The 18,396-nt window shown below is 43.1% G+C and overlaps 1 protein-coding gene across 2 annotated transcripts in view; it reads right to left on the reverse strand.

Annotated features, from left to right (window-relative positions):
• Window positions 1-568: 568 nt before the first annotated feature.
• DCC (DCC netrin 1 receptor) overlaps window positions 569-18,396 on the reverse strand; it is a 612,108-nt gene continuing 594,280 nt past the window's right edge. For both annotated transcript variants that reach the window (XM_074932358.1, XM_074932359.1), the window contains exons 27-29: window positions 17,320-17,532; window positions 3,078-3,220; window positions 569-1,046 (exon numbers count right to left, since the gene is read on the reverse strand). In XM_074932358.1, coding sequence (XP_074788459.1) covers window positions 957-1,046; window positions 3,078-3,220; window positions 17,320-17,532 — 446 coding nt within the window. In that variant the 3' untranslated portion in view covers window positions 569-956. The remainder of the gene's footprint in view (window positions 1,047-3,077; window positions 3,221-17,319; window positions 17,533-18,396) is intronic.

Raw genomic sequence — 18,396 nt, forward strand, 5'->3', positions numbered from 1 at the left:
TGTTCCAGCTCGTGGTGGCCCCAGAAGAGCTTCCCAGTGTCACCACAGGGCAAAGGCCACCCCGACGCCGACGTGTTTTATAACAAACTCAAGCACATAATGACTGCGTGCCAGAGAAGATTGCAGATTATGTCCTCTTTTTGCAAGTGTACACTGGCTGGCTGGCTGCAGACCACCAATGCAGACTTTTTTTTTTCTTCTCTTCTTTTTTTTTTACATTCCTGGTTCTCTGCTTGCCATACATAAAACATTAACTACGGGAGGATTTACAAACGCTTGTTGAAAATGGCTGAATTTTACAGCAACTCCCCAATCCCCACCGCTCGTGCGAGATGAGTGACGGAGCCGATAAAAGAAATTTGTAATTTGTCTTTCCATTTTTGTTGTGCTGTTGGGGAAACTTCCGAATTTTTGGTGTGGTGGTGTGGTTATTTGCTATGGGTGTTTTTGTAGTCAGTAATTACGTGGGGTTTTTTTTAAAAAAAAAACCAACACAGCAAACAAACAAGTGACCTACAACACCGTCCCATTAACGGAATGGTCTATGTTTAAAAACATACTTGCATGAGGTAAGACTAGATCTATACAAAGAGCTACAAACCTCTACGGAGTAAAACATGAGTTAGTCATGACACCTTGAGCTCTACGAAGACTAGTAGATCAAAATGAGCAATCTGTTGGCATCAGCTACGACTCCACGGCGATGACATCATTCGCTTTGCCACGCTTTCATCACTTTTAGATGCCAGATTTACAGTTCGGTAACATTTCCATTATTATTCTTGACTTTTCTCTTCTTTTTCTCACTCCTTTTAGGACTTTGCAGGGATCTTCCTTGCACTGAATGAGTGGTACCGGGAACAAGATGACTTTATGGGGTGGTGTACGTGGGTGGTATGTGTGAAATCCTGGTATGCTGCAATGCTCCGGGATAATTATCGCTTCATCAAGAGCTGTTAGAAGGCTGAGCCTGTGATAGCATTGAGTTGCTTCATTAGCCCCTCCAAACTGGCCATCTGTTCACTCAGATCATCCTGCTCATAAACCTGTGAGGGAACAAACACACACAGATAAGTGGGCGGCAGGATGGGAACCAAAACCCCTTGCACAGTGCCCGGGATGTGGCTCGTGGCAGGGACCTCCCAGGGCCATCCCACAGGCACATCGTCCCCACGCGACCTTCAGGGACCTGAAATGCTCAAGGATGGGCTGAGGCTTATAGCAAAGCCTCTCTGGGCTTAACTCAGGAGCTGAATCCCACTGGCAGGCCCATCCCAAGGGCCAGCCCACTGGCACATCGTCCCCACACGATCTTCGGGGACCTGAAATACTCGAGGATGGGCTGAGGCTTAGAGCAAAACCTCTCTGGGTTTAACACGGGAGCTGCAAACCAGGGGTGATCAAGCTAAAACAACGCTAAATGTTAACAATCCCTCCAAAAAACCCCTTTCAAAAAATGAAAACTTTTTTTTTTTTTTTTTTTTTTTAGCAGCCAACAGACGCATCAAACGCTCATCCAAACACGTCCTCTTAGGGCAGGCTGAAACAGTTCATCCAGCAATGAGCTGAACTTCAAAACCCTTGCTGGTGGGTGGGAATTCCTATCCAATGGCCTTTAGCGGGAGCAGAGGACTGGGAATAGTTTTCAGAAGCGCTTAACTGGCCTGGAGGAAAGTAATCCTTTGGGGTAGGGTCAACTGAGAATCTGCAGCAAAACCTCAAATTACCAGCTTGGCATCTGTTCTTGGAAACCCCTGACCTCCAAAATTACAAAGGAAAGAGCAAGATTAGTGACTCTTCTTCCAGTTGCTGAGAGGGAGCTCAAACATTAGTTATTTTGCCTAGTAAAAGATCTGACAGTGCTGTAGGAGCCCTGCAGGCCATGAGGTGGGACGGGGCAGGCAGCTTAAAAGAGCACCTGCAGAGTCAAGTTTAAAAAAAAAAAAAACAACAACCCTAATCCCCGGATTTTAGCCTTTGTCTCCAAATCCTGATGACCCATGAGCTGCTTGTTTGCACTGTCATCACCTGTAACTGCCCTCAGACTTGAGGAGTGTCTCTCCCCAGGGCTAAATCGTGCTGCTGTGATGAAAGAAGGTGTTGAGAGCTGAAACTGCGCTTTGTGTTACCAAATGTCCCGGGCTAAATCACTCCTTACACCTCCAATTTTACCACAGAGGGAATTTTTCTTCCCATTCCCCTTCCAGCAGGACGTTCCATGTCTCTTACATTGTCCTGCGTCCCCGTTTCCCAGCAAAACATGAGAATCCTTCTGTGACCGTATGCAGAAGTAGATTTTTATGCCGTTGCAACAAGCAGGAATCAAACGCTCTTGTCCTGCATTAATTAGGCAGGCCCAAACCCTCCATACCTACGTCTAAAGCAAATCATTTGTCTTTCCCTTTAGCCAGGATGAAACCCTAAAAGGATTCACTAACAAAATATTGGACAAATCACTGCTATAGTCCCTCGTAAAAAATTCTCCTGTGCAAGTAGATGAGAAGAGGTGATACACAACATGTATTTAATACATTTCTTTTTTTTCCTTAGTCCTTTTCTTTTTTACTGTTTCATCTTCTGGATCACGTGAGACCTTTCTCTAACGGAGCCTTAATAGGAGCAGAAGGATTATTCTAATTTCACCATCTTTTCGGTTTCATTTATCTACTTCTTCAATGCTGTTTTTCTCACCATTATCTGGTATTACTATATACTCATTTTTTCCTGCCAAAATTATTTTCTTCCCTTATCGCACTTCTCACCCCCTCCTTCTCTTCTCCCAGTATCTCTGGGCGCTCAGGAGAGGCTCTGCGAGTTGTCCCGTGGATAATATTAACACAGAATTTAAGTACTCGCTTCTCCCCTCTATCACACACGCCAAAGTCCATTAAAGCCAACGGCAAAGTTTTACCAGCTGCCAGAACTTTTTAGTAGCTTTCTAATAGCGATCAGCTGCAGCGTAATACCTTAGGTAAGGAGGGACAGGTCGTTATCTAAAAATTAACGTGCGGATTGGGGATTAGAGACTATAACTCGATGGTGATGAGCCCCGCAAGGCTCTGAAAGATGATTCTTACGTTGGCGGAGTCCTCCGTCTGCTTGTGGCCTTCTTCTGCGACCTCCGGGGCCGTGGGCACGGAGACGGGCAGCAGAGGTGACCTGGCTTTTCCTGCCAAGCCAAGGGACGCTGTTTTAACCTGAGCCTTGGGGAGGTTAGGCCCTGGAAGAAAAAACAAAAGTCACATTGAGAAGCTGTAGGTAAGGAAAAAAGGGGATTGGAGTGAAATTTGGAACTTATAGGCAAAATGCAGCTGGTTTTATCATTGCTGCTTGTGTTTTCTGTTGTAAACATACAGTCCCCTTCCCACTACTTCTTCCTGGAGGAGCACTAGAGCCAACACAAACACTTCCTCAAAACTCTTCAATTCTATTTCACGGGCTCCGCTCCCCAACGAGTCACAGCGGGTTTGCAATTTTCAGTTGACTTTTTGATGACGAACGCTCTTCTGCAGAAACAAAAGTTTTCACACGGAAACTTAAAATTTTCTTGGGGAAAAATACCTGCAAACCTGGCACTCCAGGAAGATAATGAAAACTTGGTCTCTGTGGCTCCTGCCTGGCAGGGAACTGTCAGCTTGGCGTTGTGTTTGAGGGAGAAAGTGAGACCGAAGAGCAGCGAGCAGTGGCCAGGCTGGGGGAATGGCTGTTATTTCCACAGTTGTCACTTATTTTTGTTCCTAACTCCCTCAAGCTGACAACAACCCTCCAGATGGGTCACTGCACAAGCTAAACTAAAAATTGTATTTCAACTTTCTCAAAAAAAAAAAGAAAAAAAATTATTTCTGGCTTTTTATCCCAGTTTGGAAGGAGGAGGAAAAAAAAAAAATCAAAATAGATTTTTTTTTTGGACAGAAAGGGATTCCCTTTTTTAAGCAGCTCTGCTGAAACTCCTGCTGCTTCTCTGAGCCCCAGTACTGCTGCTTGGCACAAGAGTGTCAGCCTCAGCACCGTGTGAAGTGCTGCCCTTTAAAGATGCACCCACTGAGATGCCTCAGCTCTCTTCTAGAGGAAATTTAAAAAATCCTTTGTCTCTTGTAATGATTCAAAACATCACACAACAAAACCTCTGTCCTGAAAGTTCTGCCTCCACTCTCTGCAAGACACTGCTGGAAACACGAGGGTTGTCAGTTGAAATAGAAGCACCCAAGACATTGATTTTAAGTACACGGGGATAGTTTTCAAATCAAAGTCACCATACAAAGCCAAACTAAGATCATGTCTCCTCATGCATCGTAAATTCAAGGCTAAAATTGGGGGTGGCAGTTACAAGCTTACTTGCTGCCAGAGGAATCCTGCTTAAACATCTCTCCGACCTGCGTTAAGGCCAAACTCGTTCCAGTGAGTCCTTCTGGCGTTTCTTTCAGCCCCCTCAGTCCCCAAAACTTCTTCTTCCTACTTTCTCGCTATCAATATCACATCACTTTGACATCTACTTGTGCCCTAAAGGAAATTTCATGTTCGTATCTTTAAATAGGGAATCTCCAGGCTGATGGAGAGAGCCTTGGCAGGCTGCATCACCTACCAGGGATGGTCAGATCCCCCCAGCCATCCCCAGTGGGTAACAGCAGATCCCCTCTGACACCGGGGATCACTTTGGAGTCTCGCAGGACATCTTTCCATCTCACATGGGACGTGGGCATAATTTTTATTCTGCTCATTGGACTCCCATTTGAAATCAAGAAGACAAATCATAAATAGCGAGCTTTTTTTTTTCTATTTCTTTTCTCCACTACCACCTTCAGCAAGCCCTCTGCCTTTTTTTCTATTATGGAAATGTGTACCATAATGATGATAATAACAACAGCCATTGCTTTAGCAGCTGACTGTGCTCATTAGAGATATTAAAAGGCATCAGCCTCAGTAAGTCAAGTGGGCTGGTGGCCACTGCATCAGAATTGGACACAGAAAGAGAAAAAACAAACAAACAAACAAAGTCTTGAGACACTCCAGTCATAAAATATGTATTGCGGAAGGGGTGTCCATTGGACAAGTTTCTACAAGGATGCCCGTGGCTCTGGAACTGAGACACAGAGACCAGGAGCATGGGAGATGTCTTCATCCACATGGGATGCACACGGGCTCCCTCCAAAATCCACGTCTCGGGTCGGAAACCCACCCAGTTTTCAGGCAAACCCAAACCATCTCTTCATGAACCTGAAGTTGAACTGCCCGTTTTGTTTTCTTCACCGCTGGATTCCCACCCGGTTACCTCTCTTCTCTCAGACACCATTATCCTATCATTAAATCAATGCACTGGGAGAGTAACTCCAGCGTAGGAAGGTGGGAGCTGCTGCAGCCAGAGCAGCCACGGCTCTTGCTCCCCAAATCCCACCGAATCAGTATCGTCATGACAGCTCTCTGTATCCTTACAGCTCCCGCCAGTAGCCAGGAGACAAGAGCTGCAGATTAACTTTCCTGTATTTCAAAGAACTGTGTTTACATTTTTAATTAGTTTAAGGCAGAGAAAACACAATGGAGCAGAAGAGAGAACGAAATCCCTCCCGAAACCGAGCTGCCAACAGCGAGTTCATTAGAAGGAAGTTCCAGGAAAGAGCTGCAAGAGGGGGGCAGAGAGGTAGAGACTCATAAACACCCCCTCTGTAAGGCTGAGAATCACAGATAACTCCTGCCTAGCTGAAGCTATGAATGTGTGAAAGCTCAATACAAGCTAAAAGAGATCACCACAAAGATACCCTCGCTCTTCCAGCTCCAGTTTAATAGCTAAAAGTCTTCTTTAATAACTGGGCCTTCAGACTTTCCTGTATCTCAGCCTAAGAGTAGAAGATACAGCTATCCCCAAAGATTCAATCTTCTAAACGCTGCACATTCAAATCAGGTTGTTTTTTTTTTTTTTTTTTTAAAATGTTTTCCCCTTCCATCTCTTCATAAAAACCCCCACTTTTTTTCCAAAGAAGTGTGGGGAGGAATATTCACTATTCACACCCCGACACTCCAAACACACACACCCCACTTTCACATTGAGAAATGCAAGAACCCGAATCTAAAAAAATAAAGTGACGAAGGTAGCACCGCGGGCAAATTAACTCTAAGCTGCCTGGTGCACAGACTGCAGTTTCTCAATATTTTTGCTTTGAAAACACCTGCAGCGCTCAGCAAAGAAGCCAACTGCACTTACGGCCCCTGCAGCTGGCAGCTGGGGTGGTATTTTGACTCAAGTAGTGCTCGCGTGCGCTGCAAAAGAGACACTGATCCAGCTCCTGTTACAGGGAATCCAGATTGTGTCCTGGGATATCACCGTGACGTGAAGAGTAACTAATAAGACACAGCCACCACCAAAAAAAAAAAAAAAAAAAAGCATCCGTTAGATAATGGACCCAAAGCGGCTTTTTTTATACGAGTGACTTCGCGTTGTGACTTGTTTGATTTTCAGGGGCTGGTGGAGAAGTAAATATTTGATGTGGTGGTGAGGAGCTCATGTGAAATGCAGAGTGTGTTGCTATTGTAATCCTCCAAATCCCACGGTAAAAATCACGTTTCTCAAATGTAACTCATTAATTGTAGTAATTGGACTTAAAGACCCACTTTCCTGCACAAAGACAGATGTTCCCTCCTGGATATTGTTAATGAGAAACCATAATGACGATTAGTAAGTTCAGTTTGTGCATCTTTTTGCCCTTTAGCTCACAAAAGCAACAGGCAGATTGTAATTCTCGCAACGAAAAGGAAACTGAGAAAATTTCCCGTCCGCGTAGCTTCGTGTTTCAAGTTCTTCAGCAGAGGTTTTACAGCAGTGACTGTTTTCCAAGGTAACACGGAATTAGCACAATAGTTGAGCCCTCTTCCCCCAAAGGATGTTAAAAAGACCAACCAGGCCTCTCAAAGAGAATCCTGGACACAGGTTGACGTGCTAAATAAACTAATTTATGCAAACGACTAGCTAATTAAATTAAAATCGCTTTGGTTTCTAATGTTCTTCAACTCAGCGGGAGGCTCGCAAGCAAAAAAAAAGAGGAAACCTTGGATCTGAGGCCGCAAGAGGTGACAATACCCATCAGGTGTAACTCTGAGAAGCCCCAGTAATGGATTTATTGTTTAAAAGTTTCATTTTCTCCGTAGGGTTATTAAACACTTCACTGGCTTGTTAGTTAGATGATATATGGCTACCAGGTGCAACGCCCAGCTACCGCCGCCTCGCCGAGGCCCACGCTGAACTCGCTGCAGTACCACCCCTGGCACTTCAGGAGCACTGAGCATCAGCACAGTCCTGCGTCAAGCCATGAAGAAGCAGGTTTCTAACTCTACACCCATTTGTGCCATACGTTATCACGATGGACACAAAGTAAAACTGATATAGCATCCATCCTCCTGAGAGCAATGCTTTGGGAGAGCTACTTGGCTTCATTGGATTTCAAGATATGTTCAATATCTGGCTTGTGTCAGCACTGGCGTGGCCAGCAGGGACAGGGAAGGGATCTGAGCCCTGGGCTCGGCACTGGGGAGGCCGCCCCTCGCTGAGGGGGTTCAGTGTTGGGCCCCTCACCCCAAAAAGGCCATTGAATGACTCGAGCGTGTCCAGAGAAGGGCAACGGAGCTGGGGCAGGGTCTGGAGCACAGGTCTGCTGGGGAGCGGCTGGGGGAACTGGGGGGGTTCAGTCTGGAGAAGAGGAGGCTGAGGGGAGACCTCCTGGCCCTCTGCAACTCCCTGCCAGGAGGGGGCAGAGAGGGGGGATGAGTCTCTGGAGCCAAGGCCCCAGCGCCAGGCCCCGAGGGAATGGCCTCAAGCTGCCCAGGGCAGGGTCAGGCTGGCTCTGAGGAAGGATTTCTGTGCAGAAGGGGTTGTTGGGCGTTGGAATGGGCTGCCCAGGGCAGGGGGGAGTCCCCGGGATCCCTGGAGGGGTTGAAGAGTCGGGCTGAGCCAGCGCTGAGGGATCTGGGGGAGTTGGGAACGGTCAGGGGGAGGGTCACGGTTGGGCTGGAGGAGCTGCAAGGGCTTTTCCAACCCGGATGATTCTGGGGTTCTGTGAAATGGGACATAAGAAGATGGACCCTGGCAGGTGAGAACAACTTATTTCGGTGAGAGGGCTCAGGATTCCTGCTGTTCCCGTTGCAGGGTTTCCAAAGGCCAGAAGCTCCAGGGAGGACAGTCAGCTGCAAACTCAGTATCAAAACCCGCTATGTCCACGCTCAATGGATCTGGGTTCTGCATCCAACCTGAAGACCAAAAACTCTTGTGTGGTTCACATGTCTCAGGCATTTTGGGTGGCGATGCAAAACAGTGACGTGGAGGAAAAAAAGAGTTAAAGTGGAGAAAATGTACTAAAAATTTGAAAGGAACAGTTTGAGGAGAGACAAGAAATCATGCTCAGTGGAGAACACTGGAGTAGAAGAGAGCTACCAGTGGAGTTCCTCAAGATCTGGATCCAGGACCAATTCTTAATATTTTGCTACAGACAATAGGTGTCTGATTATGAAATCTATTACCAGCAAGAGCTTGGAAATAGAGCTGGGGCTGGAGTTACACCAAGAGAACTGCAGGGACCTTTCTGCCGCTCGCGCAAACTTTCAGTCTTTCTCAGCAAGGAGGCTAGGCTGTGTATCACACCCCTTCAGCTGCAATTCACGTTTCGTCAGCTCTTTAAAAGTGAAGGACGAGTCTCTGCGGGTTCTTTCATCTGCCTCTTATCGTCTATGGAAAGCAGCGTCTTCCAAAGTCAGCAGAGAGGTCGAATGAATTGTCTTTCAGAAGATCTCTCTCCGCTTTGGCTGCACAGTGAGCTGATGTGACTGGGATTGAGCAGAAACCGATTCATCAGAAGTCTAAAATTAACTAGGAATGAGTCATATCTCTCAGAAGAAGGAACAAGAAATTTTGCCATAAATTCTCCTGGGTCTAACAGCAGGAAATGAGGGAAGAGAAAAGCCTGCACGCTGCTGATTTCAAGCCTACAAGTGGTTTATGGGCCTCAAAGAAGTTAACTACGAACTTGGGATGTATGAGGGAGGGAATTTTTGGCAGAAGCAAGGCCAATAGCAATGGTGTTTTAGAAAGCGTTGGGAAGATCCTATCCGGAAAGCCTGAGGACTTGCACAAAGGAAAAAAAACGAACTGTACAAAGTGTTGAGAAGGGTTTACCCCAGTGAACAAGGAGCCTGTATGATAATCTGGATATATAGAACAGAAAATGTGATAGAATCTGCTTTGCCGGTGAGACTTCTCCGAAAGATTGCGGCAATTTGTTTCCACTTGGTGGTAATGCCAGACTCAAAGGCAAGGCGAGTCTTTCCATTCCCCTCAACGAGATGTGGATCAAGCTCACACCTGGGCTCAGGAAGGACATATCTTGGCTAAACCATCAGAGAGCGACCGCAGCTATAGGAAGGAATTTTTAAAATTTTAAAAACGTTTATCATCGTTTTCAAAATGTTTCTCTTCCTAATAATCTGGCCTTGGTTGACACAACCATCACCAAACGCAATGTGTGACAGCAGGCAGGATGCTGGAGATGCTCTGGAAAGAGGATTTTGCACTAAGATGCCTTGTGTTCTATATGGGCTACTGGTTTTAAACATGCAGCCATTTTAGTCTATTAATTCCAGAGTTGGACAAAATGTTTTGTTCAATATTTAATTAATCTAAAGCTAATTTTTGCGTTGCTGCTTTAGGATTTTCAAGAAAGAAAAAAAAAAAATTTTTGGATCAGGCAAACTGAACCACAGAATCCTTCAGGTTGGAAAAGCCCCTCGGGATCATCGAGTCCAACCCTCAGCCCGACTCTACAAAGTTCTCCCCTACCCCACATCCCCCACAGCTCATCCCAACGGCCCTGAAACCCCCCCAGGGATGGGGACTCCCCCCTCCCTGGGCAGCCTGTTCCACTCTCGGACCACTCTTGCTGGGAAACATTTTCTCCTCCTGCCCAGCCTGACCCTCCCCTGGGGCAGTTTCCAGCCGTCCCCTCTTGTTGTACCACTGATTACCTGTGAAAATAGTCAAGTTTCATAAAACCAATTTAGAAACTTAAATAGAAAATTTCCGAACTGGGGATACTGATATATTTCTCTATCCAACAGCCCAACAGACAGGGCGTACATCCAAGATGTGAAGGGGATCTGCAGTTGAAGATCATCTGAAGAGGCAGATGAAAATTATCTATCTATTGGGGTGCAAACAAGCCTTTGTTTTCATAAAAACGGAGAGGATTCTTGGAGGATGAAGTGTACTGAGACGGATCCTGTATAATGAGACCATAAAAGTCGAAATAAGCTGGAAAAATTAGAAGATAATGTCAGCCTTGTAACTAAATGAGGATAATCTTTTCTGGCCCTGCATCTTACACTTTTTTTCCACAGCTTTTTCGAGCCAACAATAGAGAAAAACTTTCTGTGTCATTAAGAGCTGCTTCTAGTAATGAAGATCTGTGGGCACGGAGGAATCCGCAAGGATGCTTCCACAGAGAGACGTCATAGCTTGCAAAAGTGCAAGCAATCAGTCTGTAAAAATTAAAATGATTCAAGAATTTTGTCTGTCCCAGACGCTTCTGACAGTAAGGAGATTGGCAGCCTGAATTTCAAGGGTGGGGAAGGAGGGCTGAATAGCATTGCCAAGCCAGATGTTTTTCCCTGTTAAGTGAGGTTAAGTGTGGTATGAAGAGGTAGTTTTCTCACAAAAACCCATCAGAAGATCACTTAAAGGTTATTTGATATTTCCACCAGTAAAACCAGCACCAATTTAAGCGACTTAAAAGTTGAAACATAAAGTAGAATTGAGCTCCCTTGTAGCTCCATGGCAGGATGTTTCCGTTCCACACGTTGCTTCTCAGGGGAACAGAATATGTAACTGTAGGGAAAATATTATTTGAAGACTCAGCTGTTTTAAATTACAGGTGGGAAAAAAAAAAAAAAAATTACCGTCACGAAATTGAGTTTCTAAAAATGATTTCCGAGGTGATAATCAGTGGAGGCTTGGCTCGTTCTGCAAGGGAAATTGTTTTAGAAAAGAGGCGAGGTTTAATTTAGAAATATTTGATAGTAGAAGAAATAGAGCAAAAAGAAAAATAAAACACAAAAGAGAAAAAGGTCATTTAATCACTCTCCCCAATATGGGGCCAAGCTAGTACTGGCACTGACTGTTGGGGAGAATTTTGAAATAGCGCTGATGAACTTTACACATTTTTACGTGCTACAACTTCAAAAAAAGGTATAAAACCAGGGATTTTGGAGAGGAGACTTCCAGAAAAAAAACCCAGACCGCTCCAATATGTGGAAATATCAGATTTCATCTCTGTCTTCTCGCTTGCTCTTCATGGTTTTTAATCTATTTGCCGGAAATACTACGTGGACTAAATAAACGTTGGGGCAAAAGTGACTCGTTGGCTGCAATTGCTCAGTGATAACACACACACACCGAGTCCCAAATGACTATGGGGAAATTGCACATGCAGTGGAAATAAGTTTGATTTCGTTGCTTATAAACCACAGGGAGATAGAATGGCCCATCGTTAAATCTTTCTATGGATTTACAGTATAATTATCCCGATATTTTTTTTTTTTAATTGAATGCTTTGATCGCTGCCTTGTATTGAAACAGATCATTTATATCAAAGGGGAATCAGTTCATTTCTCCAGACGAGCACCTAAATCCACACTTCACTTTACACCTTCCTGTAGTCCCGTTGATTTTAATGAGAAAATTCAGGTGCCTCACGTTATCTACACGCTAATTAAACTTCACTGGACTGGGGACAGATTTCTCTTATAGACAGGACTGACCCTTTCGGGACACTTCTGTGTCACTGTATCACTCAGCTGAACGCAGAAAGTTTATTTTCATAAAAAGAAACGTTGAAGGAAAAAAAAAAAAACCAACCCAAACAACACTTCAAAATGGAAGGGAGGTAAAAGCTTATGAAATGAAAGAATAATTTTCCTTTGAATCTGGGAGTTCCTAGTGCAGAAAGCTAGGATTTCAGAATAAAAGCTTCAAGAATGAATCATTCCCATATTTTCAGTGAATTTATAGACTTTGCTTACTGCAGACTGTGATGAAGAGAAGTCCATAATCTCATTTACACTCATAATTAAAATAATAATAAAAAAAACACAACAAAAAAACCCTACGCCAGATTTTTATGATGTAGATTTTTACACTCTATTAACAAAAGAGTTCTCGGTTAGCTTTAAATTCAATGACTGAATTCAAATTAGAAGCAACAGTTTTAGGTTTTCATTTGTATTTTATATTCGTATTTTATATTGGCGCTGGGATTTTTTTAGTGCGAATGGTAAACTTCCCCCTACCCCCTCAAAAAAAAAAAAAAGAAAAAGACACAGAATTTGGTTGTAGATTTAATGAATGAGTGAATTGACTTTTCGGAATTAAATGCACACAAATTCACCCCCTGCTTTGCATGAGAAGGGATTAAACCCTCTAAAAAACGGAGTGAACGGAACTTCAATGCTGAAGTCTGGCACCAGAGGGTTCTAAGTTCCTGTCTCCAAAATTTTGCCTAATTTCCACCCCAAAGTCTTTTTCTTGGAATTTCCATTCTCTAAACATTTCACCTGAGGTCAGACACTTGTGTAATTGTACCGACACTCCTGTGAGGAGCAGCCTGTGATCAGCACGACTGAAAATTCTTTCTATATTCTTTCTATATTCATTCTTCAGGATCACTGGAATTTCAGCATCTACTGAGGCCTCAAACTGTTGCTATTTAAGATAATTATGGCCCAGCAGTCTCCGCTTAATACCAATATACCCCCTTTTTTCCCCCTTTTTTTTTTTTTTTTCCCTCTTGAGTTCATCCCTTATTTTGTTAACTCGTGGTTTTAACACTGGCTTTGCAAACCTTCAGTCTTATCTTGGTTTTCTGGTTCTTTTCTTACAAGAGCTATAGGAAAAAAAAAAAAAAAAAAAAAAGAAGCAGCACAAAAAACACCTGACAGAGCTCATTTTTTTATCAGACTTTCTTATCCCATTTGGTAATGAAAAGAGTGGGGAGGGTCAGCCTGGATATGGGAGGATTTGTATTAATGTCCAGGCAATATCCAGCTGCTGCTTTCTACAGAGGGATGTTGACTGCCCGATTTTTTTCACCTCACTCTCTGCTTTTACTCCCCAAACCTTGAAAATACAAGATTTTTTTTTTTTTTAATTTTATTTTTTTTTTCCAAAGAGTTTAAAAGAAATCAATCTGGAGCAGTTAATCTGCAGTGCAACCCTTCCCCTGCACTCCCAGCCCAGCCAGTTTGGGGCATGACAGCTTGGCAGAAGGAAGGAAAATCAAGCTCAGTTTTGCTGTATAATAAAGTATTTTTAAGCTCTGGGGTGTCACTCGGAGGAATATGGAGAAGACGACGATTTGGATTTTTTTTGGTGGAGTATCGATAGAAAAAATTCATTTTTACAGCCTCACAAAGATACAGGAGCCTGAAAAAGGCTGAAGTTTTAGAACTGTGCCACAATATAAAAACCACCACTTCACAGGCGGTGTTTTCTATCACCTCACACTTGCTTCTGTAGAAGAAAAATGACCTCCTAATTCAGGTTCATTTAAAGTGCAGCTGATCATCAAGACCTAAAAGGAATTTTCATTTGCGAGGGTAAAAAAAAAAAAAAAAAAAAAAAAATCTTTCCTGTCCATTTGTGGAATTTATGTCAGATCTATAATGCAATAAGCTCAATACTCCATCAAACATTTTCTATTTAACCTGAAAGGGGCCTAAGTCAAATCACTTATATGCCTATGTGTATGATTTGCAAAGAGGAGCCTCAGTGGGGATTGGAAATACCGTGGAGCGATTTTCACGCCTTCAGAATAAGTATGAGGGACCTCGAGTGCTCGATCACAAAGCAGTGATGAAAAGGTGAGATCTCCTATAAAATATCAACGGGAAGGGCTTAATGTGAAGAGTCCAGATTTACTGGGCTCAGGAAAAAAAAAAAAAAAAAAAAAAAAGGAAGAAAAGGAAGAAAAATGGCAGAATTAGCTCCGGATTAGGCTGATGTCATGACCCAAAACCAGAAGCACAGCCTTTTAAATATTTTTTCATGGCACAATCCCTCCACAACTGAATAAATGGTCTCTGTATGTCTTTTTTATGAACCATATGATCGAGTTTAACAGCTAATTATAATGCCACTACAGAGATATACTGAAGAGATAAAATATTAGAGGAGATCCCTCCTTTTAGCATCAGGTCAATCAAAGCCAAGAAAAAGCCCGGCGCTCGTCTATTCTCTGGGCAAGATCCAAAAAATTAATTCTGTTACGAATACAGCATGAGGGCCAGTGTTAGACCCCAACTCCAGGACTATCGTCTGAATATAAAAATATGCAAATACTTATGGAGCTTCAGCAGGAGGTTGGTGATGGGGCTGGTTGAGGATTGGAGGACAGCGCTAGCCAGGCATTTCCATAGGGGCTAGTCATTAAAAGGAGATATAAAACCCACAGGGCTGAAGGGTGGGGAGTCTGCAAACCAGAAATGAAGAGATTCCAAGGGAAATCGCCACTGAACTTCGGGTTTTTGCTTTTTAAAGTCTTTGCTGAAAACCTCTGGGTCAATCTCTACAGTTCTCTGCTGCTTTCTCCCCTTCTGAGTTCTGCAGGGTCGGTCCGTTAGTTATGTATGGTGTGAGGGGGTGAGACACCTGATTGGCGTGGATTTAAAAAGCAGGACAGCAAAGCAAAGAGTGGTTTAAGTGGTTTAAGTGATGATGAGCCCATTACTTATTGCCCTATTACTTTATTCCACACACGACGTAAAAACGTCTTGAGTTTAAGAAAAATGTAATGCAAGATTAATTGATTTTTGCCTATCAGGTTCAGGAAATTAGCGGTTATTCCAACGGTGGAATTGCTAAGAGCTTTTTAAATCTGCGACGTCCCTAAGTGGGGTTTAATTAGCAGAGGTGGCCCATAAGATGTCTCGGTTGGCCTGTGGAGAGCTTGGCCACCCTTGCTCTGCCAGTGAGGATGAGGGAGGAGGGACTGCGCAGGGACGTGTCAGTCATCGTTTCTAGGAGGTTTGTTCAACCAGAGAACACATCACGAGCTTTGTAAAGTCACAAATGTCTTCAACATTTCCCTTTCCAGGGTATCTAACAACGGCTGAGATACCATGCTCATGGGTTAGTATTAAACACCGGTGAAATGAAACGCTCTTCCTCGACATCTCTTTTTTCAATTCTTTCTCTTTCCACTCCTATTTTAAGTGAAAAGAAGCAAGATTTGGCTTCCAGAGGAGCAGGATTCAGGAGAAGGGTACCGAAAGAGCAACCTAGTTTTGAGGGATCACGTGCAGGACCAGGATCAGTTCTGCACAGCCCACTGCCCGGAGGCACAAAGAGAAGTTCATATTTACACAGGAAACCTTGCCACGAGAAATTGGTAAAGGAGACAACATCCATCCGGCTAATGACTCTGAGGACAAGTACATTGAGAAACGCACGAGAAACTCTGCGGAGTGACAAATAAATAGCCCCCGACAGCACAAAATGGCCAGAGGCAGAGCAGCAATGAAGTTATACACAATTTTAAAAAAAAAGTAAAAAAAAAAAAAAATCACGGTTTCAATATAACAGCGAATATAATATTTTGAATGTCATATATAACCCAGCAACATGCTTCCATCCGTGTGTCAGTCTGGAAAAAACAGATTTTTTTTTCACTACTTTAACATTTCTTGTATTTATTCCCATTGCTTTAGGGGAGATTATCGCCACAAACGTCCACTTCTTAATTTTTACCTAATAACAGAGTTCTACACATCATTTGTAGGAAACATTGCGTCTGCTTACGGGAGATTACTTTAAAAAAAAAAAAAACAGGCAATTTTATTTTTCAGGACGTTGGGATTCTTTATGAAGATAAGTAACATGCCCCAACTTCATCTCTCTTTACTGCTCCTCCTAATTATAATGGTTAAAATGCAAACTCTGCTTGACTCGGAGAACAAATAGTCCTTTTGAGGTCACCAGGCTTACTCACTGGAGTAAGACGAGTAGAATTGGATCTTCCTAAAGTAAAATGCAGTACTACATAAAGATGAATGGACTCTGTTATATAGAAAAAATAATTCAGCGGCGCTATTTGGCAAAAGCAGTTCTTCAATAAATAAGGATTTATCTACTTCTGTCTGCTGTCAGAAACTGGATTACTTGCTGATGGATAGCAGGTGCTTCCAGTAAAAACGCAGAGATGTTTTGGTAGCTTGTTTGTTGCAAACATCGACCTAACATATGCTGGATGGCACGAAAGCTCTGCTCGGAAAACAGCATCAGAATCGAAAAAGAGTAAAGCTGAAATCTCAAAGGTTGTCTGAGCCAAACTGGAGATTATCCAAGCTAAAGGAGTAGGGCAAACAGTTAAAATGAGATACCACTCTGCAACCCTTTTTTTTTTTTTTTTTTTTTTTACAAAAAAACCCCTCTTATTTTATTTTATTTTTTTTTTCTCTTTAACAGCACTCGTATTTAGGGTTACCAAGGCAAACAGTGTTACTCAAACGACACCGCTTCACGCGAACATCAACTCGAGCGCCGGGTCTACTTTATGCTATCAGACATATCACACAAATGTTCTCATTTGATCCAAGGGTGGATTTTTCAACCAGCTCTCTAGAAATGCTGCTGCTCTGGAAACAAACCCAGAAAAGAGCCTGAGAGGCACCGTTTCCTCTTACTCCGACATGCCCCCCGCCCATGACCCAACGTTTCGCTACAGCCTTACACAGCCTGAAACCACCCCACAGCTTCATTCAACAGCAGCACTATTCTAAAGCCTTTTTTTTTTTTTTTTTTTTAATTAAATATATAATCATTTTCTTTCTCTTGCTTGCACGCTCGCTATTTAATTTTTAAGTAGTTTGCACACTGGAGTGGATTGCAGTCAGTCATTTTCCAGCATACATAAATAGTCCTTTCATTAGCAAAAAGCCAAGCCTTGAAAGAAGACTCAAGAGTTTGGCACTGGTTCAAGTTACTGTAGCATAACAGGAGACTGGAAACAAGACCAAGTGATTAATTTGGCATCTCATTTAATTCATTTTTATCACTTACTTGTTAACTCTGATTTTAAGCTATTGCCTTGTCCTGAAATTTTTATTCCGGATTGTCAGAATGAAATACTGGATTATTATCATAAAACTCTCTATATATACCCAGTTTCCACTCTGTGTGCACTTAGAGATATTTCTTCAAGGTACAGGACAGCCTTGTGCTCTCTATTTTCTCACGAATTGCAAGTCAGTGCTTCAGGCGAGTTGTACCGGAGTCGGTTCCCCCGTCCCTCTTACCTGTTTGAGACAGAAGTGGTGTATAAGGGACTTTCGGTTCTATTGCACTCATGGGTGGAGGTAGCAAGGGGTTGGCAAAGCTGCGGAGAGGGTGAGTAGGGCGGACGCAGGCCGTGGGGATGGTTCTGCTCGGGGCATCCTCGGTGTTGGGGTGCTCAGGCTGCGTCTGTGGCAGCAAGGATGGCTGCTGTGGTGCTGGTCCTTCGTTAACAGCTGCAGGAGGAGAGTCAAAAAAAAAAAAAAAAAAAGGATACCAACAGACTATTATTGATGTATTTTTTATGTTGCATTTTCTACTTTTATGGTCATTTTCAACAGAAGGGACAGCATTAGATTCCACCCTCCAACAAAGTGCAGGAAATGTGCGAACGGTTCCATCAAAAGTTATTGGCAGATGAATTAAGGAGAAGATGTTGCTCAGAGGGGCCATTTGAAGCTCAAAACATCTTCCTTTAAAAAAAACCAAAAAACCAAAAAACAAAAAAACCCCCAAACAAACCAAAAAAACCCCAAGCGTGATATTTTTATCTCCTTCTCTTTCCTCTCTATGTGCTTTTAAATATTAAAACCCAATAAACACGTTCATGCATCACGTGGAGGTTGAAACAAGGTATGGCTATGGAAACTCGTTACATTCAGCATGACGGTGCAGTTCCAGTCATGGTGGAGAAAAGCTGGAGACAAAGAAAAAAACTGAATTAATTTCCCCAGAACCAATCACCGATGTTGTTTTCCCTTGAGACAGCTGTAACATTTAGTGTGCCAAAGCAGTAGGCTGCTGGTTTATTAGCCTATATTCAGAGTCAATTTTTCAGAGATTTAAATGTTCCGTGTCAACCTTCTAATATAAAAGACAGCTTCCCTACGTTTGGCCGTGTTGTTTAAAAGAAGTTTTCAGTATCAACCTTTGTCATGGACTTCCCATGCCAGAAAACAGAAGCAAAGAGCTGAAATATTAATGAAAACAAAGGCTGAGACAAACAGAAAAAACCCTCCATTTCCACAGCCCTCTAGAAACTCATGTTGTAGGCAAGCTCTAAATTAAAGCCTGATTTATGGTTGTATAGGAGTTTTCAG

This window comes from Athene noctua, chromosome Z (genome assembly GCF_965140245.1).
Source record: "Athene noctua chromosome Z, bAthNoc1.hap1.1, whole genome shotgun sequence".
Taxonomy (NCBI): domain Eukaryota; kingdom Metazoa; phylum Chordata; class Aves; order Strigiformes; family Strigidae; genus Athene; species Athene noctua.